Below are 27,700 nucleotides of genomic sequence, written 5' to 3'. Positions count from 1 at the left end.
GCCCAAAGCTGACAATTGATGGCTTTGTTTTATTCTTACAGGATTACAAACTTATCAGGGATGCTTGGCTTCATATAAAACCTCCCTTTTATCTCATTAAGGTATTTAGACTGTAGCCACCACTTAGGCCCTTGAAACATTTGTGAATTTTTACGTTCTAATAAGTTATTTGTCTGATCAGGGGTTTTGGTAAATCAAGTCATTTTTTTCTACTGGCACAGAAAATGATCCTCACAACCAAAGGAAGAGCTGCGGGGGGGAATTTGGGTAGGATTCAACACTCTCCAGAGTGTGCTCTTTACATGCTATGCCTGCACTGCATTCACTGAGTGACTCACCGAGCTGCTTCAGGCTGCAGCCTCCCCTTCCCAGCAGTAATTTTCCCAAAGCACTCTCAAATTATACTCCCTTGGCAGCAGCTGAAGCAGGAATGTCCTTTCTTTTCCCCGCTGCTCTGTAATGAGTGGCAGACATGGTCTGTTTACATAACTGCGCTAATGGTCTCGCTGCAGCGCCCGGCGCGGCTCCCGGCAGGCCCGTGTGATTTTCTCCCTGAGCCCCACACAGCATCAGCCCTCTCCGCAGGCCATGGAGCAGCGGCTCTCCCAGCTTGGCACAGCTTTGCAGGCAATCTGTTCTCATCCTGGAGCGAGGGCAGGAATAGATGCAAAGCCTCTTTGCTTGGCGAAGGAAAGGCTGCCATAAAATCCGTGCACTGGCGGGGTTAGGCAAGTTAGAAGAGATTTGCTAAGTTGTAGAGCATAATCAAGATTCCCAGCTTTTAAAAGTGCATACTCTTCTCCCTTTAAATAATGCTGTTAGTAGCAGCTAAATGTATTTTGCCAAAGGTGCCTTTTGAAAGAATTTCAGACTTTTCTATTACTTCTTTCTCATCTTCCTACTGCTTATTGTGCATTACTTTTTCCTACTTTTTTTTTTTTCATGAAAAAGTCAGTTGAAAAACCAGTGCTCATGCTATTGCTTCAGAAGAAAAATGCCTAAACCCAGAAATGTTAGTTTGTTCATTCTGCCTCACCGGCAACATATATGCTTCTGATTTAATCCCTGGATGATGACACTTGAAGCATTCTGGATCCAACCTATAAGATTCTGCTAAAAATGTGTTTATTGGAGGGAAAGGGGAATACTGTATTTTAAAAGGGGTTCTCATATTTAGGACCCTTCTGGCCAGCACTCTCACCAGCTGATGACATGGCTTTACTACACTGACTGCAGTTTTGTAGCAGACAGGACTTGTCAGCTGCCTTCGACATACAGAAAGAACTACAACAAGTTTAAATAATTCAGGTGGCTCCTAGACAAGAATAAAGGGAACCTCTTCTACCCCACACAGAGATCTCTAAAAAGCCCCACAACTCCTGAAATCTACGCCTTCAACTGGCCTTTTAAACATGTTCACAGCCATGCTATCATATCAAACAATCACCTGAATTCTTTCAAATGTCTATCCAGCCCTTGCAGCTGATCCAAGAGCAGGGTGAAGAGACCAGGCTGGTGTACCCTATGTCACCTTAAGGGGAGTGAAATGAAAGACCCAACACTAAACTGGATTCTCTCCAAAATGCTTATGGCCTCAGCAACCTACCACCCTGGTGACAGCTTTGGGTGTCAGCACCAAACTTCCTTTAGTCAGAAAGTCCTTAAAACAGAAGATTTAATTATGTCCTTGAGGTTTGGAATTCCTCTTAAGAGTCTACTACCCTCACCTCTTTCTACAAGGGATGTGTTTAACTGGGTGGTGATTTATCCCTGCTCTGCCTGGATGTTTGGAATCATACTCCTTTATGCCAGGTTATTCTCAGCCAACCTTGTTCTCAAGCATTACATTGTCTGAACTGAGACAGTGAAAGAATGCCTGCAAAACAGACTAAACAACCATTGTTAGGCAGCACTGATACCATTCATGGTCAGCCCAAGGTTTGAATATTAAATAGCCCATCTTTCCCAGTATGCTCACGCACTCAGACAACTAAAAATGTCTCCTCCTGTGGGTGTAACTGAAATACAGCTGATTCCAAGGGAGAGAAATTACAGAGGAATTGTAGAACTGCAGAAGCCAGTGCGAGGGGCTGAGAACTCTAAGCCTCAGGGTGTTCAGCACCACATACAGGCAGGCTCTCATGTGGTCTGAACAAATGCTACATGAGAGGCAAATTGTATCTCCAGGCAGCTTCTTTCAGGAAGGTAAGGGCTTCACAATCCATCCCGTTCAGAACCCTCTACTGGGAAAAAAACATCTACACAGTGTGTGGGGGACAACCTGAGGAAGAACTCGCTGCTGTTACAAACAGCAACAGGTACAGGAACTGACTGTATGAGTACTGTAAACACAGGCACATGAATTTGAACCAATTTTTTTTTACTGACAGGACACATATTACGTACTTCACTACACACAGCCCAAGCTGGGTGTTCAGCTTCTGGTTTTCAGCACTTAACTGCTTTATTTTCTGATTTGTATTATCTTGACCTTTAGCTACTCTAATGATCACAGAACTATTTATTTTGATAAACTAGCTAGCTGAAGGCCAACCAACTGAAAGAAGGTACCACATTTTCTGTACTGACATTGGGTTTGCTTTGCAGCTTGTCATATAGATAAGTTGTTTCAGCAACAAAGTTGGTGGCCTTGAGAAAAAAAATTCTTAGAAGTCACACTCAGGATCAGGTCCCATGTTGCTGACAGTTCCTGTTTGCTCTGACAATGCTCATGAATATCCAGGCAGGTTTCAGCTTTCCTCTTGGTGATTGTGGAAGCACTGTGGGAAGCTATTCAGAATCTGTGCTTTTGCACAGAAATTGTGAGCACTGTGTTTCCACTTAAGCACCAGTTTACACCAAACCCACTGAGGTGTCGCTGTAAACAGGTCTCGTTGACCTTCCCCCATTCCAGAGCTGCCTGCTGTGCGCAGGGACATCCAACATCCAGTCTGGCTTGGGACCAGGTCCTCTCTGGACAACTGACCCTCACTCGCTCAGTCTGGGAGCAGTCCGAAGTCTACCTGGAAGGAGGTTCTCAGGCACCCCATTCTGACCCTTCAAAACAAGGACCAGCTGCATCAGATGACAAATTAACACCTGAAAAGGTAGGACGAGAGGTCAAAACCAGAGTAACGGTAATTTAAGGCTTAAAAAAAAAGTAAAACAAAAGAAGTTTGATACAGACTTTAATCTACATTTTTATTACAGTGAGATGGACAAAATGAGCAAATTGAGGAAAATGTAATGAACAATGTCTGATAACATTTCAGTGTGTTTTTGAAAACTGCCTTGTCTTGACCTTTAAAATGACCCCTGGGACATGAACCATAATTGTAATAGAGTCAGGAATTCATCAAGACTCCTCTGAGAAACACCCATCTCAGAAACATGTTGGTATGAATTCCTAAGAGGACTTGAAAACAGTGCTTGTTCAGCAAAAAAATACTAAATAGTTTTACTATCAGTTTCCTTTCTAGAGCTTTCAAAACATAGTTCAGTTGTGGCTACAAAATAATCCATCTGCTTATCTAGAACATGGCACTGTTTCTCCTACAGCATATTTCCCTTTGCTGAATAACAAAATTAATTCTCAGCTAATGAAATAAATCTAGCAGAACAAATCTGCATATTTGAAACAATATATTTGCATTATAAGTTTGTAAAAGCACTTTTAAAGTCAATTTAAGGCTTAACTTTTATGTATGGCTTAAAGATGACTGCAAGAACAGGAAGGTCATCATTAAAATCTAAAGTAATTAAGACTTAGCTTATTTATTACTGGATTTGAGAAGCTGCTTTTTTCCCCTAAGAACTGCTGCACTACTTCTCAAAAAAAAAAAAAAAAAAAAAAAAAAGTTTTTCTACTAATTGTTAAGTCCTTGCTGGCATTGAGATGCTTTGCCTGTGGGTTATGGAGACAGTCTCTGGGAAACATTTTCACTAATTCACTGAATTCAATGGCATTAGATTAGAAATGTCAGCTCACATAAACTGTAAAGAAAAAGACAAAAGCTAAGCCTTGCTATTTCCAGCACAAGTTTGAAACTCATGCAATAAGCCTAGGTTTGCCTTGCACTTCTGCCTTTTCCTTGGTTCCTTGAACAAACATAACCAGGTTAGCCCACCTATGTTATCTCCATCAAATAAAACCATCTTTGCTAAGACTATACCCGAGCTAGCAATTTTCTATTCTATACAAGACAGATCTAACAGTTTGCATTCAGCACTGTTCAGATCAAAACAAATAGCTAATAATTTGGATTTTTATTCCAGGAATCATAGCGAAGACATTGAAGTTCTTTTGAAGAAAGGAGATAATTCAATATTACATGAGGTATTTTAACAAAGTATAGTTTCTCACTGGAATACATCTTAAAATAAATATCCCTAGTTTAAACCTCCTGGTGCAGTGAAAGAGAACAGACAGTACTAGAAGTATCCCTGTATCCAGTGTGACTTCAATTTTCACATCATGATTTAACACTTATTATTTATACCTAGAAACTAATATTTGCATTTCTATACTATCTTCCACCTGAGAATATCAAGGACCTGACAACTTCTTGATGACCTCCTTCCAGAGGCACTCAGATCAGGTAAAGAGCTCCAGAAAAAAAGTACAGTGAGATTTCTGCAACTTGCCCAATGTCAGAGGAAGGTGATAGCAAAACAAGTCTGATATATTCTTCCTCCAGTTTTCAACTCATAGATGTCCACTCTTTCTGTATTGATCCCACTCTGTAACATTCAGTACTTTTTTGTGTGCAACATGTTCTCAGCAGCCCAAGAAGACATAAATCTAGTAAATCAAGGTACATAGTACAAAAGAAAATTGAGCTATTATTTATTACTTTGAGATATGACCTCTTACCAACATATTTAAAACAATTTCCAAGTTAGCCTTTATCATCAAATGGAAATTTTATTTATATTTTCAACATGAAATACATTAAAATAAAATGTTGGGCTGACATACATGCTTTTCTGCAAGACGGCTCAATTCTGTCTTGCATATTCTAATTTTAAATAGATACAAGTCCTATTTTGAACTTTTTCTGTACTCTGCTGTTCATGATAATTTACTCATTATTTATAAAGCACCAATTACAGGCTGTACATAACTAGGGAGTGATGACACACAAAGAAGACAACAATTACTTGGCTGTGGATTATGAAGTGCTAAGTTACATATAGTTTCTTCAAAATTCAAAAGCCAGCTTCCTTGGAGTCATGAACTGCTTCACAATTTCATCTGTGACCTGCTTCCTTCTCTCTTGATGAGCTGCTACCAAGGGTTGCATTGTTTCAATAAGTACCTTCTTCAGCTCCCCCGTGAGCAATTCCCCACTGGTGTAGGCCTGTCAAGAAAATGTTGGCTGCTGAACATGGTGCCATTCACAAAAAGACTCAGTCATCAGTATTTCTTTAAAAGACAGATTTGGATTACTTAAAAGTAAGTACATGCCTTAGAAGATTATCTGGTATCACTCTGAAAATGCAACTTGCAGAGTTACTTGTTGCCTGTTAAAACATTAAGACAGCTGGCAAACTTTGTATGCGACATTATAAGGACTGAATAAACTACCTTCACTAGTTTAGTTAGGAAATCCTGTAATTACTTGCAGGAAACTGCAATTTTCCTCACCAGAATCTCAGTTCAAATAAACAGTCTAAGCCTTTTTTTCTTTTTTTTTCAATAACAGGTACAAATTTTCATATTTTTCTCTCATTGCATTTGGTAAGAGACTAGATGTGATTGAAGTATCCTTTTTATAGCAAAGACATTCAGAATCTATATTCAAACTGTAGTCATATTCAGAGTTGGTAATCCATTCCATTGCTCAATACTGAAATGCTTTAGCTTAGAAGCACAGGCCAACAGTTTATTGGTTCAGCCACATTTAGCAACCATGGCTGGGACAGTTCAGCTATATTTGAAATGACAATAAACATGATTACCTCTCCTCATCATCAAACCATTTGTAAAACCTGTTCAAGGTATAAATGCTGCTGATGTTCACTCAGCAAGAGTAAAATACATTAACTGGAACTGCAATTTCAATGGTGTGGTTTGAGGTGCGTATGTTATTTTTTGCTTGTTAGTTTGCTATAAAAACACCAACATTACTTTCTCTGGGAGTGTTCTCTGGTGCTACATGTGAAGCAGCTGCACTGGTGCTGCTACAGTGGGCAAGTTCATGTTTTCTACCCAGGTTCTGAGGCACCACTGCAGCGGGCTGCAAGCTGTGGGCCAGGCTTTGTGCTCTGCAGCAGACTTAGGCTGACACTCTTGCAGCGGTTTGAGATCAATGGAAAAAATCTCTAAGTCAAATGTGCTTCAGGTTTCCACAAGGAATTTACAACAGCACAGCAAAGAGTAGCTATCCAACCCTGCTCTTGTGTGGGCTGGAGAAGAATCTGCAGCTCTTGATTTTCTTGCAGCTGTTCCCAGCAGGAGAAAGCTGATAAACCAACATGACATAGGTGTTATCTACTGCAGCTCCTGCCTTCCAGAGAAAACACACCACCTAGTGCTGGTGATGAAAGGAAGGGAAGTGGCTTGCTACCAGCCCTGGGGCAGAAGTCTGCCAGGTAGGCTTAAAGAAAAAGCAACATATATGAAGCAGGTTTTGCCTGGGATCAATCAATCAGTTCCTCAGAATTATTACATTTCTTGTGATGATGAGAAAATACCAAAACCAGCAAGCTTTAGACATGAGCTTTTGTAGTTTTGCAGAATGTTTAGGTACTTTACAATAAGAAACAGGCAGAGTGTATTATAAAATTAAAACAACACTAAAGCCAGGGTGACCTCATTTGAAAGGTAAGGAAGATGCTGCCCTACAGAAGGTTGGAGACTCCTGTGAAAACACTAGGGATTTTTTGTTTCAAAGGAGAGAAATTGGCCTGTGAGAAAGAACACTGCAAAGAAACAAAAACTGAGATACTAATACTGAAACTTGAAAGGGATGGAGAGCATGAGACTAACACCAAAACCACCTTCCTGGAGAAGGTTCACAGGAGGACTGAGCTACAGCTCTGTTGAGGGCCGAGGCACAGCTTTGTCCTCACAGCAGGGAATGAATAACCCTGTCTGCAGTTTGGTTACTCACCTGCTTCAGCTGCTCGAGTCTGTCATCATCTTCCAGGAAGAAAGTCAGGTACATAAAAGACACATCAACGTCACAGTTGCCTCCGTACTTCCTGTGCTCTTCAATGGTGTCCCTGCCTCCTGAGAAGGCGTGCTTGTTAATCTGAAACAACACCAGGAGCTCGTGCTGTAATTCCCACCACAATCTGGATTACTTTATTGCAAACAGAGATGTGTCATGATCCTCCAAATTCTTCACTAAGGATTAGCTGAAGAATGAGTGGGACAAGTTAAAGCAGAGCCTCGGGACTGAAAAAAGTAGGTCATTAGAACCCAGCAGGGAAAAATGGCTATACACACACTCCTCTGACAGCATAATCAGAATAAAAAATAAGTGAAAATTAAAAATAATCTACCCAAGAGTCAGTCAAAAAAGTTTTTAGTCCCTTTTGCTGAAAGTGTACTTCATGTAAAAAAAATTAAGATATTTACTTTATCAAGAAATTAATTTTGGAAGAGATGAAGAAGGCATGGAAAATCCTGCAGAAATCCTAGAGATAAACCTTACCTCTTTTTGGGAAAAAGAAAAACAAGAGAAAACAAAGTTAAACATTACAAAAGTCTGTCTAGAATGCTTAAAATCACACCAATGCCCAACTGTTCAGTCTAAAAATGGAATATTTGCTGACAGCCTCCCTGTTTTTAAGCACAGTTTCCTATAGGCAGATGAACAGCACTACTGAACAGAGGTAATTGCTAATCCCATTCCCAATAAATTCAGAAGTCACTGGCCTATTTTGAGCATTTATACATATGTAGAACTCTCTGAGGATGCTAATCTTCCTACAAATTTAAAGAAAATAAATTGCTAAGTGGAAGAAGAAAAAATATTTCTTAACCATATGCTGAGCTTTCATTTAGCTCTTGTATCTTTTGAGATACCATAATCAACCTGCCAAGAGACACATTTGCATATGAAGTAGGTTTTTTTTTTTAGTTCTGGTATCTAGGAGCTGTTATATATTTACAATTTATGAACATTCCTATTATCTGTATAGACTGTCTAGGGCTTTTCTGAATCTCTCCTAGCACTAAGTTACTGATGAAGTCTTGTGGCAACGAACTACAATCAGAAATGGCAATGAACAGCCTTCTGCCACACACATCTATTCTTCTAATGTAGGGCAGCCTGAACAGCTGTCTCAGCATCTGTAAAATGAAGATTTTGCATACTCTTCTGCACTGACCTTCCTCCTTACTAGATTTTGTAAGCCTGTATGAAATTTTTTGAATGCCCTTTATCTCTACAGTTTGTGTTCCTCCTAAACAGAGAAGGATTAAATACAATATGCCAGGTGAAAGCACTTTTTTGTTGAAACACAAAATGATTCCTTTCCTAATCTCAAATTAATTTTTTTACATATTCTGGCATCTACTCATAAACTGAGGTTTTCAGTGACTTATCCATAGTGATGCACTGATTTTTACCCCCTGAATTTCTCTGAATCCCTCAATATGTCTATAAACATAAAATCTAAATAACACTTTATAGGAAAACAAACAAGTAACTGAGTTGTAATTTGCTGATAGGTACAATAAGAATAGTTTATTAAAATGCTGCCACTCATCTCATTAGATTACCCAGAATCCTCTTAGCCATTCCCAATACATAGTAATTTTTTATCTTCCATTATCTGTAAGTTTTGAACCTTATTAATTAGCAATGTACCAATAATCTGAAAAATGCTGTAAGCAGTATTTTTTTTGTCCAGTGTAGCATTCTCTTTTTAACCTTCATTCATGACCAGAAGTCATCTTTGCCAATATATTTTTTATTTATTTGATGTAACAGTATTTGGTCTTTCACTCAAGCTGTATTTCCATAAAGACTTGTTTCTAATGAGCTTCAGAAGCTGAAATAAATCTCAGCTTGTCCTCCACTACTCAACACTTTACATCATGTTCAGATTTTTTCTTTATGTCTTTTCTATTCCAAGTAGCTAGAACTGTTTTTTTATTTTTTCAACTAGTTTAAAGACAGTAAAATTAGGACTTATGAATGTGGATCTCATTGCAGATCACACATTACTTGCCAGGAAAAAACCATGGAAGAATGTTACCAATATTACCATTAACCATGTATTCTCTATTATGAAATTACAACTTTGTTTTTTTTTTTAAAGCAACTCTGTAACTGTGCAAATAAATTGGAATTATTATAATCCAAACACATGAAGAATTCCAATTCTTCAAAACAGCACTGCTTAATCAGTTTCTACAGAAGAGAATGAAGCATTATGGGGTGGCTGTCAAAGTCTCACCATAATAGAACGAATCTAAGCCTGCTCAATAGAAAAAACATAAACATATTTTCTTATTGTTTTGACAGTTATTTAATGTCTGGTTTCATGCCTATAAATTCCTTCCCACGGACTGATTTTCATTTTCTTTAAATACCACAACACAAGTGAACTTTTGCAAAATCAGACCATCTGACATGAGATAAGAGCAATCTTCCTTTGAACTTAGGAATATACTCAGAAGGAAATACCCCTTCTGAGTTGAAATTCAGCATAATGGTTATTTGTAAATTGGAGTAAGCAGATTTCTTTGTGAATTGGCAGCAATAGATTCTCAAACAGCAGGAAAGGTCTGACTTGTGTTATAACTAACACCATGCAATGTTTGGTGCTCCCAACAAGGAGAGGCAGTCAAGAGAACAAGCTGTATATAAGGTTTACACATGGCCTGTCAGATTTCAAAACTATGGCAGCATAATAATTATTTTAAGACCATGAGCCTCCACAGCTCTTATTCTTACACCACTGCTCTGCAGGTATCAGAAAAACAAACATGTTTTGTACACTATCCCAGCTAATATTTGTACTGTCAGACTAGCTGGTAAGGCAAAGGATCATATTTAATAGTCTAGCTAAATTTGCATAACTCAGTCAATTCCTGAAGATGCTTTGCCATGAAACGTATGGAAAGCTTGATTCATACATGTTCAAGGAAAACACAAAAAACTGTCATTGTAACTAGAAGGACCTCTGAAGGTAGTGTCAGAGGGGCTCAGGGGGATATCAAAGGAGTGTCAGGTAGGAGCTGTGGGCCAACCTCTGCAGCACTTTCTGAGGAAGCTGGAGACAATTCTACTCATGGTATCTGTAGACATGGCTCAGTGGTGGACTTGACAGGGATAGGTTTACAGTTGAACTCTGTGATCTTAGGAGTCTTTCCTGACCCAAATGACTCTATGATTCTATGACCACTCCTTTGTGTTGTAAAGCTTCATTCTAACAGGTTTTGCAGGTCCTTACCTTTGTCTTGATTTGTTTGGGTGTATCAGTGAGGAAGATGGAGGAGTTTGGGTCACTAGCACTCATTTTGGTCTGCGCTCCTTGTAGGGCTGGGAAGAAGACTGAGTGGAGTAAGGCTGGTTTAGGCTGTCCAATTCTTGGTGCTACATCACGGGTCATTCTAAAATAAGGATCCTAAAACAACCATTAAAAGCACAGAATAAAGTTGAAAAATGTGATTTGAAATCAATTCTGTTTGATGCTGACTCATTCATGCCATAAGAAGTGGTGCCAAAAAAACAAAAACTGAAAAAAACAAAATCCCTTTTTTTACTTTTCCATAGTGCTGTACACTCTGATTCCCTTAAGTAGTAGGCATATTTACAAAATTTTACATTAATTCATACAGTTGCTAAAACTATGCTTAATATGCCTGGAGATGGATGCAGCCTAGGATGAAAGCTTTCTCCCAAAGCATTTTAACAACCAGCAGAAAATCTGAACTAAATCAGCAAGCAAGCTGGCAGTGCTGTGCTGATGATGTGACTTAAACCAAAGTGAAATTTTACTTCATAATATTGTGGCTGATTAATATGATTACATCATCTTCCAGTGTCTGTCCCTGTGAGTAAAATAGCTAAAGATTCAGGCAGTGCAGGATGTGATTCCTAGAAATACTACTTATTTAGTAAAAACCCTATTACTCTAATTTGTATCTGATGTTATGTTCTCTCTCTAAATCTGCATTGTTAAGGTTCTGCAGCCTTTCTGGCAAACTATTTCAGTGCTTCTTTACTCTTACTGAGAGAGGGTTTTTCCCCATGGTTCAACAGAAATCTCTTATGCTACAAGTTGAGCTCATTCCATCTTGTCCAAGCTGCCATGGAGATGGCCAAAAGTTTCTTTCTACCCCCATGTCAGTGTGATTTTGCATAGATGTTACAGTCTTTGCTTTCCTAGATGCCAGCTCAGTGTGAATGGAGTTGAGATCAAGAGAGATCCAAGACTGGATGAATACATGATTGTTAGGTTAATCCTTCATCTTTTCATCTTTTAGGTCTTTCAGTTTCTACCCCAGAAAGGTCCTTGCAGGAATGTTTTACAGATGCCTCGAGACACCACCATGAAACCTGTACAATATAAACCCAAATCCATGAAAAGCAAATTAAGCAATATGACTTTCTTACCTGGTCAATAGCACATGGGATAAGACACTGAATATTCTCCTTGCCATTGAATATCTGTGGAAATGATGAACTGAAGGATGGAGCAGCTTGGATAGCAGGAAAGCTGATCTTACCTAAAAAACATGTTTGGAAAAGCTAAGCAATCAACAGGAGCAGTGATAAATAGAGAGAATTTTTTGCAGTACATAAAATGCACAATTGAATCATCCAAATACTTAGCTGAAGATCAAGCTCTATCTTTATCCATCACTGCTGCCTTATCTGAGGAAACCTTTTCAGCTGTACCTTCTGCAATGTCAACAAACCTTCAGCTGACATAGAAATTAATGACAAAAGGCAAGCTGTGACCACACTGACTTCAGCAAAAGTTCATCACTGCATACTCTCTTGATAATTGAACTACCTGCCCTTTCCAGAAACAGAATTGACTAAGCTTTTCATTTTTTTTCACTTTGTGAGTGAATTGCTACAGTCATCACACAAGCTTCCAAGATATTAAATCCCTGCTATAAGCACTCTGTACTCATGGAGCATCTCAGATATACCCAGTTTTTTATACAGGGCTTAATCCCAGCGTGGCCAATCTGAAACTGATCAAAATCCTTTCAGAACAGACAGCAAATGTTGGACTTTTACAAACATGTGATGAAGTCATACCACCCTTTATCAGAGCACTGCTAAAACAAGTGGAAACGTGTTCCTTGATTACAGTCAAGGCTGAAAGTTGTAACTGGCCTAATTACTGGATGAAGAATGCTCAGAAACACCCCGGATTTATTGTCATTTTTACACAAAATCTTTTATCTTGGCCATGTGACAGAAGCCTCCAATTGCAGTGAAGTAAATAGAAGACATGAGTTACCCAGCACCCTGATAATCAGGCTATTCAGCACTCAATTTTTTTCACATATGTAAATGCCTATGTGTATTAATGCAACTTCTTCTCACAAGTTTCTTTAGAAATTTGGCACAGAAATTTCTAGGAGGTAAGACTGCCTATAGCTCCAGTCACTGTAACAAAAGAATAAAAAAGAAAATAGAAAAAGTAGTTCTCTGTTTTGGACTCCTTAACATTTCTGTTTTGTACTTTGCTCTTACTAAAGTTAAAAAGGTAGAAGTTATGCTAGAAATTTAATTGTAAAGTATGTTCTATTCTGAAGGAACAACAATAACATCAGAATCTGCCTAGAAACATAATCCTCCTGCTTTTTCTGTCTGTTTCATGAGTGGCAGACATTAATCTCTTTAAACTATTACTTAAAATAGCTCAACTGAAAGTGAAAGCAAGCAGTGTTTTCTGTAACTAGTACAATTTCCTACCAATGCAATCACTGTCTGTAAAGCCAAAGATTCCTTTCACTTGGTTAAATGTGACATGCTTCTGAACTTTGACAATGTTTTTGTAGAATCCAGCACTTGTCCTGTGAGAAAAAAAAATGTGGAAAAATAAAATGAGAAGAGGAGGAGAGTATATGTACAAACTTTGACTGCAAAAGCTGAGAACATCAGAAAACCTGCAGGATTAAATCTCAGAAATTTGTGGCTCATTCAGATGATAATTATAGAATCATTTACAAACAGGAATTTTGTGCCTTTAAAGTTTAATTTATTCTTCCCTTCCCCCAATAATTACTACAAACGTTCTTCTTTGAACTTCACTCAATGCTGAATTATTAAAATAATTGACCACAACAAGTTGCTGCAATGCTTCTGTTAAAGCCAATAAAGTGTAAATACATCTGAGAGATTTTGATACTGTCTTAAGCATATCAATCAGGAAGCTTCTTGGGGGTTTAGGTATTTTTAGACTTTTGCTGGTTTAACATATTTTTCATAATTTACACATTGCACACATAAGTACTTGTTCATATGTTATACAGGAGAATGAAAATAATATAAAACGTTAGAAGAAAAAGTAATATGTTTCCATTTCAATAATATGTTTCAAAATAAATTTGATACTTTCAAATTTAGACACACTTATTAAAACACTGCTGGTAGTCAAAGTCAGAGAGAAAATACAGACACTTTTTTCACTAGAATGCTAAAAAGAAATTCACACTTACCCTAAATAGTCTAAATCCGAAAATATAAAGGTTTTATTGATGTCAAAACCACAGGCAATGATGTCTTTTGCATTTTCTCTAGCATATTCATAAGCCTTCTCAATTGTCATGTCCTTCCAAAGGTATTTCTCATCATCAGTTAACTGTATTACCAAGGGAACATCAAATACTTCTTGAAGCCACCTAATAGAAGCAGACATGTTTTATCCTAAATTAAGTTAAAATGAATATGTAAATCATGCAGCTAAAATATTTTTATATATTTAAAAAGTATATGGAGAGGTCTGCTCTTTCCTTTGTAGGCATATGCAATTATATTTATGTGATCAGATAAAATGTTTTATACAGATGATAATGACAACTTACCTAGAAGAAAGTCTCACACTTACTGTTCCATGTACACATGACAGAGGTCACCAGTTGTAAAGGAACCAGAACTCAAAGAGGTTTTACCTTTCTAAGCACAATGTCTCTGTGTCCTGCTGCTGCAGGCAGCACCTCACAGAGTAATCTTACTGAGTCTTGTAAGGAACTGGCTTTTAGGAACAGCAGAAATTCTAAGGAGAGCCACATGGCTAAGGGAGTAAGGAAGAGGGCTTTATGGTGATGTAGGGATTGTGATCATTTCAGTGAAAAGGTAAGACTGAATTAAATTCATTAATAATCACTTCACATAATCAGAACTCCTTGCAATGTATCGTTTTGGCAGTTTCACAAGCCATGTTCAATGTTTCTTTTGAAAAAAAGCTTTGATTAATACAGCTGGCAGAAATAGCTTACTTTGTGAACAAAAATGGGATGAGATGACCGACGTGCATTGCCTGAGAGGATGGCCCTCTGCCTGTATAAAGGTAAAAGGGCTTCTTATTTTCATAAGCATCAAGTACTTGGTCCATATCTCTAGAGAAATAAACAGAGAAAACAAGATACAACTCATTAGCAAGAAATATCTACAGTAAAAAGCCTTTGTTCAAAATTGGAGTGTTTTTAAAGCCAAAAGTATTTATAAATAAATTACAGTATGTTAGGTGTCCTAGAAATAAGAAAGCTCTTGTTTAGTCATTTTTTAATTTAAGAAAAGCATGGTCTCCTTCAGTCTTCATGGGGACAAAAAACTCAAAGAAAAATGAAATCAAAAGTGAAAATTTAATGTTGAAATTGTGCAACTTTTAAAATTACTTTATTGGATAATAAACTCTAGAGCCTAGCAGAACAGCCAGGGACCATTTCTCAAATAGGTTCAACCCAGGCCCTTCTGTGAAACCTGCTGGTGCCACAGCCCAAAAGCCCCTGTGTGCTAACAATTAAACTGTGAAGGTCACTGGCAGGCTCATGCTTAAGATTATTCCCTGATCCTTTTCTGTACCAGAAACAGATGCATGGGAGCCCTGCTGAAACCAACAGTGGCACCTGCAGTTCTCTGCTAGGCCACTGCCTCTGGCTGCTGACACAGAGTCAAAACAAGCCTGCACTCTGAGCACATTTCTTCAGTTTGGGGTTCCTGAGGACACATCAGAAACCCACGCAATCAGGAGTTTCAAGTGTTGCCAGGGGAAATCTGCAATAGTTGCTAATTTCAAATGGCACAGTTGGTTTGCCTGGCATAAAAGCACATGGGTTTTGCTAGTTACAGGCTTCTCCCAATAATTCTTGCAGGAAGTCTGCACAACAGGACCTTTTGAAGTTTAATAAAAGAAAAACTCACCTGTGGGAAAAAAAGATTCCTCTACGTAGAAAGTGGTGAGGTTTTTGCCCAATAGCTCTTTCTATTCGATTAATCAGATCTGTGTCAATTTTACTGCTGCCAAACCGAACTATAATCATAAAATGTTAAAAAAAATTAAAATAAGCACAGCATAGCTACAACCAGATCTTGGAACACCAAGAACATACCAAATACAGGCTGGATTAAAAAAGACATCTTCAGGTCAAAAAGTCAATTTTCCTGATTCTTGCCTGAAGACCCATCAGTCACCTCCAGTATTATCTCTATGCTAGGAGACTCAGCTCACTCACAACATGCAGTAGTTCTCCATCCACAAATTACTATAATTGCAGTCTCTTTACAGCAGAAGCATTGATATTCCAAGCAAAAAACCAGGCTAAAGAAACACATTCAGATTACCAACTTGGCCTAAGCCATACAATAAAAATCCCTATGAGGCTCTGAATGTTTCTCTCTTGATGTCTGAATTTTCTGCTGTCAGACAACATCTTCTTTTGCTTTCACTCAAACAACATCACCAACCCCAAATACTCTTCTGCAATCTTAATTCTTCTTTAATATGTATATGATTACAGACACTGCTCCCCTCAAGAGGCTTGAAAAGGAAATGCATAATGTTCCTTATGGCAATCAGTAAGAATTACGACTTGGTGGTTTAGGAAAGGCTGTGATAGAGTAAAATAGCAGTATTTTCCCTATTCCCAGTAATTCTGGGATCTTAATAATCAGGCCAATGCTCTATGATTTAAACTTGTTTGAGAAAAATCTATGTAAGAATCTACTTCTTGCTACTGTTCTGCTCTACTCAATATTAGAACTGTTCAACATTATATTAATAAAATGTAAAATGCATCACAAAATGGCAAAATAATTAAATCCGAATGAATGCTAAAAATAAATCAAATGAGCATGAAAATGATTCAGCACATTAACAGAAACTGGTAAGAGGCTAATCTGACAGCAACAGAACACATGAAAATGCCCCAGATTAACTGGACTAGCTACCCTAGAAATACTCATGTGCTGTCATAGAAAGTGATTAGAAAAGCTCTCTGGGGTATAGAACACTTCACTGGAAATGCATAAATATATACATTCAGAAGCTGCATAACTCCCTTTTCTTTGCCCATGTTCACCTTTTCTCTTAAAAAAAATGAATCATTTTTCCCTACCTATTTCCTCCTATTTGAATGTTCAGAACATCTTAGGCTCTCTGCTCACAAATAATCTGCCTTTCTAAACAGCTTCTGACAAAGGCACAATCACTGCTCCTAAACAAGCTTTAAAAAAAATTCCTAGTGTGCTTTTCATCTCTGGTGTTCTAGGTTTTACCAAAATACAGCTTTCAACTCACTGTGCAGAAGTCCTGAGAACTGCCATTGTCAAAAGCATATTTGCACTTGCTGAAAATTCACTGTGTACTTTTCCTCTTTGCCACTGCCCTGTTATAACTACATAGAGAAACGTATACCCTAATATTTGTCACACAGTAACTGGTGACCAGGCCAGTCTCAATGATCTCTGAATAGTTGTGACAACAGGGAGAGGCTCCTGGAGGCTGGAAGAAGGCAAATGCCAATCCTACCTTAAAGAAGGGCTAGAAGAAGAATTTTGGAATTGAGGTGGACAGGCCAGTCCACCTCACCTCAAACTGTGGGCATGTGCTGAAGCAAATAAACCTGGAAATCATTCCCAATCATTAAATTTTTAGGGATGTTCATATCCAGTACTTAGCTGACAGAACTCTTCTTCCCAGAAAATCTTCAGGCTGTTTTGTTGTGCTACCATACACTCAGGCACATATCTAGGACAACCATTTGAGAAGAAGACCTCTTTCGATTCACACACTGCTTTCATTTTTTCTGTGTTTGATTAAATGTAAGCACAGTAGCAATGTTCTCAGGTACCAGTAGTAACAGATCATATGTGGCACAGAAATTTCCCTTAGGGTAGGAGCTATCCAATGTAACAAGTTCTCAGACAATACCTTTAATTGTTATTCTTTAAAAGGGCAGGAAAAGAAGGAAGCTTATCAATATCAACCAGCAACTGCTTCACATCCTGAAGTGGCTAAGCTAGTATTCTTTGAAAAATTTCCAACATAGAACTTAGAACAAGCAAAATGACTCATTTATCAAATCCACTAATCTGAGAGTAGTGTAAAGAAGTAAAAACCCTTTAAGCTAACCCACACTCTATGGAAGATGAAAGGTCTTATGTACACAATTACTGAGAAAAAAGGGCATGAACTGATTTATAGTAAGTAGTTTTTAGGAAGATCCTGAGATTGTGCCACCACAATTGCACACTTCATCCTTTTCTAAAATGCTCAGGACCCCTCCCTCCAAGAAAAAAACTCAAATCACTTCTCTGTAACTCTTATGCAAGTAACAAGATTATGAGATATCTTTTCCACTTCCAGATTCTAATAAATATTTTTTTTTCTTTTTCTCACACTGACCTATATTTCTCTTTGCACACTACTCCCTTTTCCACTTTCTCCTGTTACTTCCTGCAGACTCAGCCAATGTGTGCATGCATTTGACACAATCTCTCAGTAACATCACAAAGAATTAAAATAATGGTGACACAAGCAACTGTCCCAAAAGCAAATATGATTACTGCAACATAAGGGTGTATGCTCTATTGTGAGAAAAAAACTACTAAGCAGACCTCAACAATGTACAACTGACATACTAAACATGAACTGAAGATTGACAATAATAGCAAAAGGAAAGATAGAGAAATTAATGAATAGTTCTCTCACTTGTTTCTATGCTAGACTCAAACAAGTTATTAAAACAGCAAACTGTAAAATCAATAAGGAAATTACCTAGACCTCTGTTTCTTAAACTACAAAAGTTGGCAAGTTTTGTAATAACCCCATCTGAAATATTTTCTATTATACTGCATGTTTTTGAATGAGCTGCAACTCCTTCACTCCAGCCAGCACTTGGCTGCCTCTAAGTGTGCCTTCTGAAGAAGTCATTAGACTTAATAGATTTCTGCATTAGTTTTGGATCATTCCTGCCTTCTCAAATCTATAAGCGATGCAAGGAGCGGGTAGGAAGAATCCTTCTGGCTGGTCAAAATGCTCTTCTGCATTCCAATCACTGAATACTCACAGTGTCTTCATTAGTGGCATTTCTATTAACAGTCCTTACACCAAAAAACAAACCACATTAAAACTTGGATTTTTTTAAAAGTTCTTTGCAAAGTATTTAAGTCTTTCACAGGAAATCTCCACCTGGGACATTTTCATCTCTTACAGCAAATTCTTTAGACATGGAAATGCTAAGATTAGACATAAATTAAATGTTACCTATGATGTTTTGATCTGGATTTGTTATGATGCCTTGCTGTTTCTGTGGTCATTAGGATCACTTTACATAAATTCCTTAGTAGCAGTGAAGGAAGAGTTATACCTATGAGCTTGTCATAATCCACGCCTTTAGCATTTGATGTCTGCACATTCCAGGGATCCACTAAATCTTCATCCTCTTCTTTAGCTGTACCATTGTTTATTAATACAAGATCTTTTGGAGGCAAGCCTGCCTGATAATCTTGTCCTGTTGTTGTTTTATATGACAGTTTTAATGATAAGAGCATCCTCACTGCTGCATCAATTTCATCCTGAATAAAGGAAAAAACCCAAACAACTGTTTGCCTTAACATACTTAAAACAGGCTATTACATTAATGTCCCAACCTTTCAAAATCCCACATCCATGCTTTGATCTGAACTGCATCATTAATAAACCCTAAACTCTGTTTTATTTAAATGTTTTCGGCATCAATGTCAAATGTAGAAGCAAATACTTATTCATTGGAATATAAATCATCACCATTGCTAAGACATTTAAAGCACCTCTGTCTTGCTTTTCAATTTCTGCCTAGGAAGAAAATGCTTGCTTGCTTACTTTTCAGAGGTATAACAAGCTTAGCACTTTTACCATAAATTTCTAAAGGTACATAAATAAAATATAAATTATTACCTAATTTACTTTACAATGCTTTTAGTGGCTTAAAACAATTTATTCATTACAATTCATTGACAGACTTGAAGACAAACTAGAACAAGAAGTTATGGTTATGACCTCTCTAATATAAAGCTACTGTAAAATCTCATGCAAGCAATAAATAGAACAACACTTTATTTTACTCCCAGTTTTCAAGGCTTTCTCCCACAGGCAATACATTAGGAAAGCCCATTTTAAAACTGAGTTCTCCTTGCCAAAATAGTGATGACACAATAGGGAACCTGAAATAAATGGCAAATTACTAAATTATTTAAGGGAGATTAAGAAGGGACTGTCAGTACAGTTACAGGAAGACATATTTGATAATGTCTACAATAATGCCTTCAGAAAAAGATTTTCATGAACCATCTAAAACCAGGGAAGAATGCAAGTGACATAAATTTACTTGAGAAATAAATGCCTTGGATCCTGTCACATGGTATGGCAACTGGATGAAAACAGGCTTCTAAGCCTAGGACTCTATTCTTAATTCAAGAGTAAAAACTTCAGTCTTGCCAGTGACTGCCTTACTTCAGGTATGCCACAGTTCACAGAATGGACATAAACAGTTTTTAACATGGGTTTTTCTCATCACAATGCAAAACAGATCTTAGAACTATAGAATTCTTCAGCACTCAAAGACATACCTCAACTAAAAAAGAATGGGTTCAAAACAAGAAATGCAAATACCTTTGGTGCTTTTCCTGCTTTCAGTGCTCTGACTTTCTCTCCTTGTTCAGTCACTCTTTCAAACAGCTGAAGTGGGCTCAGAGACTTCAAATCACAGTTGAGGCTGTCAGCCATTTTGCCAGACTGCACAAAGATCTGTTTAGGTACAACTCAACTGGATGTATCCTCTTCCAACTCTTTGGCTCAGAGATTCAAAACAGCAGCAACAAAGAGAACTGTAGGGCAAACAGTAGTATGTTTTACTCTTTAGTGTAATTCTTCAAGATTAGGTGACTAGAGTAAGAAAATAAAAACTCTACTGAGTCCTACCACATTCTATTCATATCAAATTGATAAATGTGGAGATATTACACAGTGAGCTTCAGTTTCACACAAAAATGGACAGAGACTGACAAGAGCACCAGGTAAATTTAGACATCACTGTTCATGTTGTCTATGTATTTAACACTAGAACACCTTTTCAAAGTCAAATTCCTGGCAAAAGAAAAATAATTAAATACGTGTGTATACAATTCAGAGCATCTCAGAACAACTGCTAGAGGCTGATTCCTGATTAGTTAATATTCCTGCACTGATACCCTGTCAAATTCTGGATGATGAGACTTTCATAACTATGATACAAAATTTTGCCTTTGTATTTGTAATAGAATACTTCAGCCCAAAGAAAGATACACAAGAGAAAAGCCCAGTCATCTTCATTATGGCTTTTCTCCAGAAGTTACAAAACACATTGATAATTGGTGAGAAATGTTGCTTTCAAAAGAATCCTTAGGTCAGCAACAGGCTGTAAATTTGCCTGTGTTTCTCAGAACTATGCAGGAAAAATAACAGGGGATGGTTTAAGATGAGGAGATGGCTGAGACTAAGAACACAGCAGTCTGCCCAAGCAGGCTCTGCCGTGCCCACGTCCACCCAGCGGGAAGCTCTGTGCCCATGTAAAAAACGTGCAAAGGTCTTGTCTCTCTGGAGAGACCCCCCCCAGCAAACTGCTGATCCACTGCAGTGCATGGAGCACAGATCAATTGAGTGTTAGTAAAAATACACTTTCCTTTGGCTCCCTTTTCCCAGAATTAAAACAAACAAAAAATCCAAGCAAAACAAAACCTAATATAATAGCTGCACTAGCTGTTCAGCAGTATTTCAAAGCCTTCCTTCTACAAAATAATCAGTCTAATCATAACCTTGGTTATATGTACATACTGCTTATTTAAGCTGCTACTGCAAAAAGCTTTCACCTGCCTAGCAAACTTTGAAGGTCGATTTGGTAACCAGGCAGTTACCAAAACATACCTATCATTAAAGCTTTGTTTGCCAGTCAGCTGCAATACTCCCACATCTCAGCTTCAGCTGAATACCCTGAGAAGTGGATACATCCACTTGTTAATGTAATTTGTTTACTGTATTAACCCTTGGATTAACATACTTAGATTACACAATAATACTTAAGTTTTTAATCTAATTTGATCCCTTATAACTTGACTTTTTGCAGTTCAAAAGCATGATTAAAAAAAAAGTAATTTGAAGCAGATCAAACAAATTTTTGATTCATTCCTGCAAATTAATTACATATTTTTATTTGGATATTGCCTTCTTCTTCTTCATGAGTAGAGAATATTTTAAGTGTTAATGAAAGTATAGAATAAATGCATATTAGAAAAAGTTTATGAAGATTAACACACACCCTTTCTGTAGGAACATGACATTAATATTTACTGGCTTCAAATTTCACAAAATAATAAAGACATAAATAAGAATTTTCTACGGTGTAGAACAAATTGTGACTTGTTTTAACTTAATTCCTGACAGTACAGTCTTACTGATGGATTGCCTCCATTCAGAAAAGCTGAAATGACACCTGACACTTGGCACATATACTGGAAAGCAGCAAATTAGACTCCTTAAAATGTCTGGAATATTATGGATTTAAGCTGAAAAAAGAATCTCAAATGAAAGTGCATCTTCATTAAGAAGCAGCAAAAATAATCCAGGTGGTGCAACAACACATGAGGATATTGTGACTATAAAATGCAAAACATATGGACTTCTACCTAAAGGTTATCTCTATTTACCTCAGTACTGCCCCATTTGCTACTGGAATTCAAGCCAGGAATTAAGTAATGTGGAACACAGCTCTTTACCTTTTGAAATTCATTAATGCAATTGTGAACCACTAAAAAGAAATGTCAGGGTATTCCACTATTTATCAGGATTTTTTTTCTTGCTCTCTTATTGATATTATAAAAATTAACAGTCCCAGACAGATTCCATACCATAAGCAAACAGATCTGAAGGAAAAAATGAGGCATGGGAATTGGAGAATGAACTATTAGGATATTTAGCACCAGATTCTAGAATGATCCAGTGTGAACTTGAAAATCAAGACATGTGTGCTTTTTCTACCTATGAAATGCAGGTAACTTATAATGGGTACTGCTCCTGTGTCCACTTCAAAATATTAAATTGCTATGAGCCAAAGCTCAAAAATAATCCTTGGCAAAGGTATCAGAAAACTACTGCATCTTCCTCCCTTTCCAACTGGCTGACCATCACAGATCTACGATCATTTTCACTGTCTGCAGTCTGACTTGGTAAGTTAGAGACCTGAGAATGAAAAAACAGGGTTTCACATTAAGTTAAGAAGACAAACATTGCACAGAAGTACATTATAACTTTCAGAGACAACAGTAATACATCAGACCAGAACAAGCTTTCATAAGCAAATGAAAGAATGCGAGACTAAGTCTAAAAGCACTTACATTCCTGAAAACTGTTTTTCCTCCTGTAAAAGAAAAAGCAAAACAAAAAAAGTAAAGTAAAATTAAAGTAGGTAGAAAATAAGACTGGGCATCCACATAGATGTCATGTGAAACAGGCCTTGAGGGGCACTCCAACAGAGGCTGACCTACCTTCCCAGGCATGGCAAACATCAATTTATGCACGACATTACAACAAAAGAGTGCAGGACGATTCCCCAAGAGGACAGATAACGTGACCATTCAGAGACCGAGGAGCGACCAGCAGAACGCCCCACGGAATCCTGGCTATGCTGCAGCTGTATGAGAGCAAAGCTGCCGCGCAAGGAACGGCTGTGCACAAAATTACAGCTCACGCCAAAGTTGCCCATCCCTGGCGTCCTGCAGCGTTCCCTGCCCCGCCCGGGCACAGCAGAGCCACCCGCCGGCCCTGCCCTTAGTGCGGCGGGATGCGTTTTGCAGTGACCTGGGCACCCCGCGCTGCCCTTCCCAGGGAAAAGGGCACTTTCACCTGACTCTGGCGAGGCGCCCCGCAGGGAATGGAGGAAAAGCCCCTCAAGTGCATCGACGCATCTCGAGGGGAAGGAGAAAACGTGCCCGGCAGACACCCTCCACACCCGCCGCCTCGCACCGGTCACAGGGGCGGCAGTGACCACCCAGCCAGCCCCTCTCCCGCCCGCCGGGCTCTCTCCGCGGGTGCCCGCCCGGGTGCCCGTCCCGGCCGGTGGCGCCGCTCCTCACCCGCCGCTCCCCTGTCACCACCATTGCATCACCCCAGCCGGCACGCCGGCGCGGCTCCCGGCTGGGAAACACAACCCCCCGGAACCATTGCCTCACACGGTCCTCCCTCCTGCTCCAGTCAGCAGCCCAAGGAGCGCTCTCCATTCCGCTCGCAGCGGCGGAAGAGGAGCTCCTGGCCGCTCGAGGAGCCGCGGTCTGACCCCTGCCCTTCCCGACACGCGGCTCCAGCGCGGGGGCTACGGCACGCGGAACTGTTTGCCTGGGCTGCCTTGTTTCCACCCGGCGGGTTTTTAGAAACGGCGCGGCGGCGGCCGGCAGGTGAGTTCCGGGAGCGCCGGTACCGCGGGGCTGGGACCGGGATTCGGGGCCGGAACGGGGCTGGGACCGGGATTCGGGGCCGGAACGGGGCTGGGACCGGGATTCGGGGCCGGAACGGGGCTGGGGCACCTTGTCCCGGCACCACGGGTGGTCTCGGCGCCCAGAGCTCTGGGGACAGGCAACGGCTCTGCCGGCCTCAGTTGCCGGGGCCCTCCCGGGACCCGCTTGCTCGGGTGGGGCCGCTCCGGGGGGATGGAGCGGGCCGGGTGTTTTCAGAGGCGTTAGGAAGGGCTCTCTGGAGGTTATCCAGGCCATCCTGCCCAGGCAGGGTCACCCCGAGCAGGGTACACAGTGACGCGCCCGGGGGGGTGCTGAATGTCTCCGGACAGGGAGAATCCACGCCTTCACTGAGCAGCGTGTCCCAGTGTCTGCCACCCTCCCTGAAAAGAAGCGATTCCTCGCGTTGAGGTGGCACTTGTGTTTGAGTTTATGGCCCCTGTTCCTCGTCCTGTCGCTGGGCACCCGAAAGAGCCTGGCACCAGGCTCTGGGCACCCGCCTTGGAGACATTTGTATGGATGGATGCGATCCCCTCTGTTCTCCAGACTAAACTCGTCTCCCACGGTCTCTCATAAGAGAGGTGCTCCAGACCCCTCATCATCTTTGTGGCCTCCACTGAAGCCCCTCCAGTCGCTGGTTCTTTCCCCCTCGGGGCTGTGGGGCTGGGCCTTGTCACACCTCTGCTGGCATCCGCGGGCACTGCGCCCCTCAGGCTCAACACTCTTCTTCCACGCCTTCAGATAATTCAGTCTTGTGGAAGCCGAGGAAAACCAAAATGCTGCAAACTTCTCTTTTATAGCTCAATACATTGCACATCACATCGTGAATAAATTGACAGTTCAGTTACAGGGTGGTTCCAGTCAAGTACATTGTGGTTCCCCCTGACCCCCCATTTTTCTGTGGTTAGGGCAGTGACTCTGGGTGTGTTTCTTTAAAAAGAAAAGTTGGAGGGAAGTGTTTAGATGAGAGAGATGCTTTGTTGTTACAAAAATACTGAGGTCTGTGGGCGATGGGTGTGGTGGGATGGGTTTATGCTGACCAAATCTAATGGGACTGTTTCTTTCCAGTATCTCACGGGAAACACTTTTAACCTTGTGTTTGCAAGGCACTATCTGGCACTTCTGAATATCAGCTTGGGTTGGTTTTTTTTTTTTTTTTGTGTTAAAACAAACTAAAGTAACTTTGTAAGTCTAACCTAATCCACTTGTGTATCCTATTTTATAGCTTTTAGCCAGAGGTCAGCTTCTTACTATATTTGTTCTTTGGACATGATGCATTTGTCTGGGAAATGTGTTTAGCACTGCAGTACAAACAGTAACCACTTGATACAATTACTGAAGTGAAGCCCTTCAAAGCTCCTATTTATTTGATGTTGCAATTTACTGCTAGGAGCTTCAATTTACTGTTTTTGAATTGATTTGTTAGTTAAGCTTTCATAAAACATTACTTTTGTTTTCCCTTGGCATTGTTTAATGAAATATTGTTGTAATAATTTATGCTGTTTTATTAAAAAAATTTTTTTTCCTTGCTCTTCTTTGCTGTCACTTGGAGCTGTCTTAAACTTCAGATAATGACAAAATGTCCTCTAGAGGGAGATCTTGTTGCTTTTATGTGCTGAAATGTTGGTCACCTTGTTCCAGTTAAAAGTCTTGATCACTTTTCTTGGGAAGGATCTGTGATGATGAATGTGTGTATCTTAATAAGTACCTATCTTCTGGATCTGTGCTTAGAAATTTGATAACAGAATCTAGAGGCATGTAACACTTCTGTAGGTTATGTGAAGCACAGTTGTTTTAATTCAAATAGATCTAATTCTGAAGTTAAATGAGTAATCTTTGCAAGTTCCAGAGTCCTACTCCTGCAGAAGTATTTGTAGGGCCTGCATTTGTGGTGTGCCTGCATTTGTGGTATCAATTCTGCAAATGCTTATGAAGATACTGACTTTCATGTGTTCCCTGTTGTCATCAAGATGCTTTTGAGGGCAGTTTCTTTGTTGACTTGAACCAAGAATTGCAACAGCCTATCTGAAAGTGTTGTGGGTTAAATCTCTTCAGTGTAATGAGTGCTGACAGCTTGGTAAGGAAACAAAGCAGTAATAAAATGTCACATTTAATCAATCTTACCAGTATTTCTTGCCTATAAACAGCAGAGGTTGAAATATTACTTTGCAGACACATCCGTTGTTTGAATGTAGTTAACTCTATACTGCACATACTCTGTACAAATTGTTGGAAAAATCTTGGTGGGATTATTATGAGGGTGAATTATTCAGCATGTTACATATGCAGTCTTGACATGAGATTTCTTTCTCCTGGACATATTGAAAAAAACTTATTTTACAGCTGAGGCATCTATGCTCTCATTTCTCTGTAAGTAAATGCAAACAGTGAATTCAGTGTAGCTTCTGGCATATTTGATCTGTAAAACTAAAGGCTGTGTGGAACATGCTCTATGGATATAATTGGAAAATTTCCTCATACTGCAAGGCTGCTGAGGGGGTCAAAAATGTGTTTACACATTAACTGCTACTTGAACCCCTACACACTTCTTTCAAGTCATCTGTAGTGTTAAGAAATAGATATTGCTAGACTGACTCCAAAACAGTTGTAGTATTTGTATTCTTATAAACGTACAAAACCACTACATAATTAATTAATTTCTTCTGTGTGTGTGTGTGGATGTAATGCTGGAAGTAAGGCAAAGTAATTTGCTGTATTTATATTATAAGGTGGTTTTCCTTTTCATCCTTATTGTCATTGTTTTGTGGTATGCAATACAGCTCTGCAATGCATTAAAAATGTATGCAAAGGGCTTGGAGGCAAATCGTGTTGCTTAGTAGAATGTACAGTGTGTTATAATAAATTCCATTAATAAACAGAAATAAGAGTTTTGAATTTTTTTTTAAGAAAAGCATATTTATATTCCTAAGTTACTCAAATTGTAGACTCTGTAATTAATTGTGCTCTGAATGATGAATTCTTTATTTTAGATCATAATTTTGGAGGATTGCAGCACTGGGATCTCTGGAGTCTGCTGTGTCTAGCCGTAATGAGTTTGGTTGCTTACGAAGATTCAGACTCCGAGACAGAAACTGAAAAGACTGAAGCCCCAGATGCTTCTGGCAGACAAACAAACCAACCGAGTTCTCCTGTGAGTTGTGTTCAGCACTTTGCACCTGGTAGTACAAAATCTACACATGAAATGCACCCTGCTGGGAGCACTGGCAGATCTGGCAGGAGCACGGTTTGTGAAGATCCCCCTGAGCATTATGCACACAATAACAACACTGACTTGGCACCTCCTTATTGTCAGAGGGTGTACTCTGGCCATGCTGCATTATCTGTGGCTTACAGACACTATCAACAGGCTTCAAGCTCTTCAGCAAATTCTGGAAATGGTGTTTCCCAGAAGAGAACACATAAAGACAGCACTACTACCATCAGAGGAATTAGACCATATATCCCTAAACGATTCCGTCAAGAAAATTCCAGTAAGCCTGAAAAAGAACCTGACCAGAGATGTAGCTCAGATTGTGATGTTGAGTTCAGTTTATCAGGAGAGCAGACTTTGAGAAAGATCTCTGAATTAATTAAGCCATATTTGGGATCTAAATATAAAGTAACTGAAGTTCCCAAAAGCTTGATATTTTACATGTCTAAACACAGCGGCCCTGTTAATGAAATCCAGTGGTGTCCTGTACAGGAACAAAGTCACATGCTTCTCTCAGCTTCTATGGACCACACAGTCAAGG

The 27,700-nt window shown here is 39.3% G+C and overlaps 2 protein-coding genes across 2 annotated transcripts in view; one reads left to right on the top strand and one right to left on the bottom strand.

Moving 5' to 3' along the window:
* Nucleotides 1-4,817: 4,817 nt before the first annotated feature.
* WARS1 (tryptophanyl-tRNA synthetase 1) lies at nucleotides 4,818-20,215 on the bottom strand. Its single transcript, XM_068192442.1, has 10 exons — nucleotides 20,080-20,215; nucleotides 18,797-19,004; nucleotides 15,351-15,459; nucleotides 14,426-14,545; nucleotides 13,646-13,828; nucleotides 12,900-13,000; nucleotides 11,580-11,692; nucleotides 10,414-10,587; nucleotides 7,116-7,256; nucleotides 4,818-5,360 (listed from the first exon to the last, which is right to left on the bottom strand). Exons 1-10 carry the CDS (start codon nucleotides 20,191-20,193, stop codon nucleotides 5,202-5,204), a joined length of 1,422 nt encoding a protein of 473 aa, XP_068048543.1. The 5' UTR covers nucleotides 20,194-20,215; the 3' UTR covers nucleotides 4,818-5,201.
* Nucleotides 20,216-26,910: 6,695 nt separating this feature from the next.
* WDR25 (WD repeat domain 25) overlaps nucleotides 26,911-27,700 on the top strand; it is a 56,896-nt gene continuing 56,106 nt past the window's right edge. The window contains exon 1 of the mRNA XM_068192441.1: nucleotides 26,911-27,699. Coding sequence (XP_068048542.1) covers nucleotides 26,998-27,699 — 702 coding nt within the window. The 5' untranslated portion in view covers nucleotides 26,911-26,997. The remainder of the gene's footprint in view (nucleotide 27,700) is intronic.

The sequence above is a fragment of the Anomalospiza imberbis genome, chromosome 6, assembly GCF_031753505.1.
Source record: "Anomalospiza imberbis isolate Cuckoo-Finch-1a 21T00152 chromosome 6, ASM3175350v1, whole genome shotgun sequence".
NCBI lineage: Eukaryota > Metazoa > Chordata > Aves > Passeriformes > Viduidae > Anomalospiza > Anomalospiza imberbis.
This window is presented reverse-complemented; position numbering and strand designations above follow the sequence as displayed.

Excerpts from the sequence above, each read along its gene's own strand:
- WARS1 (XM_068192442.1), bottom strand. The coding sequence starts at position 20,193 with ATGGCTGACAGCCTCAACTGTGATTTGAAGTCTCTGAGCCCACTTCAG. Across the intron at positions 15,460-18,796 it reads GGATTATGACAAGCTCATAG|TTCGGTTTGGCAGCAGTAAA; the intron begins GTATAACTCTTC and ends TTATGATTATAG. Across the intron at positions 10,588-11,579 it reads TCCCATGTGCTATTGACCAG|GATCCTTATTTTAGAATGAC; the intron begins GTAAGAAAGTCA and ends TGGTTGTTTTAG.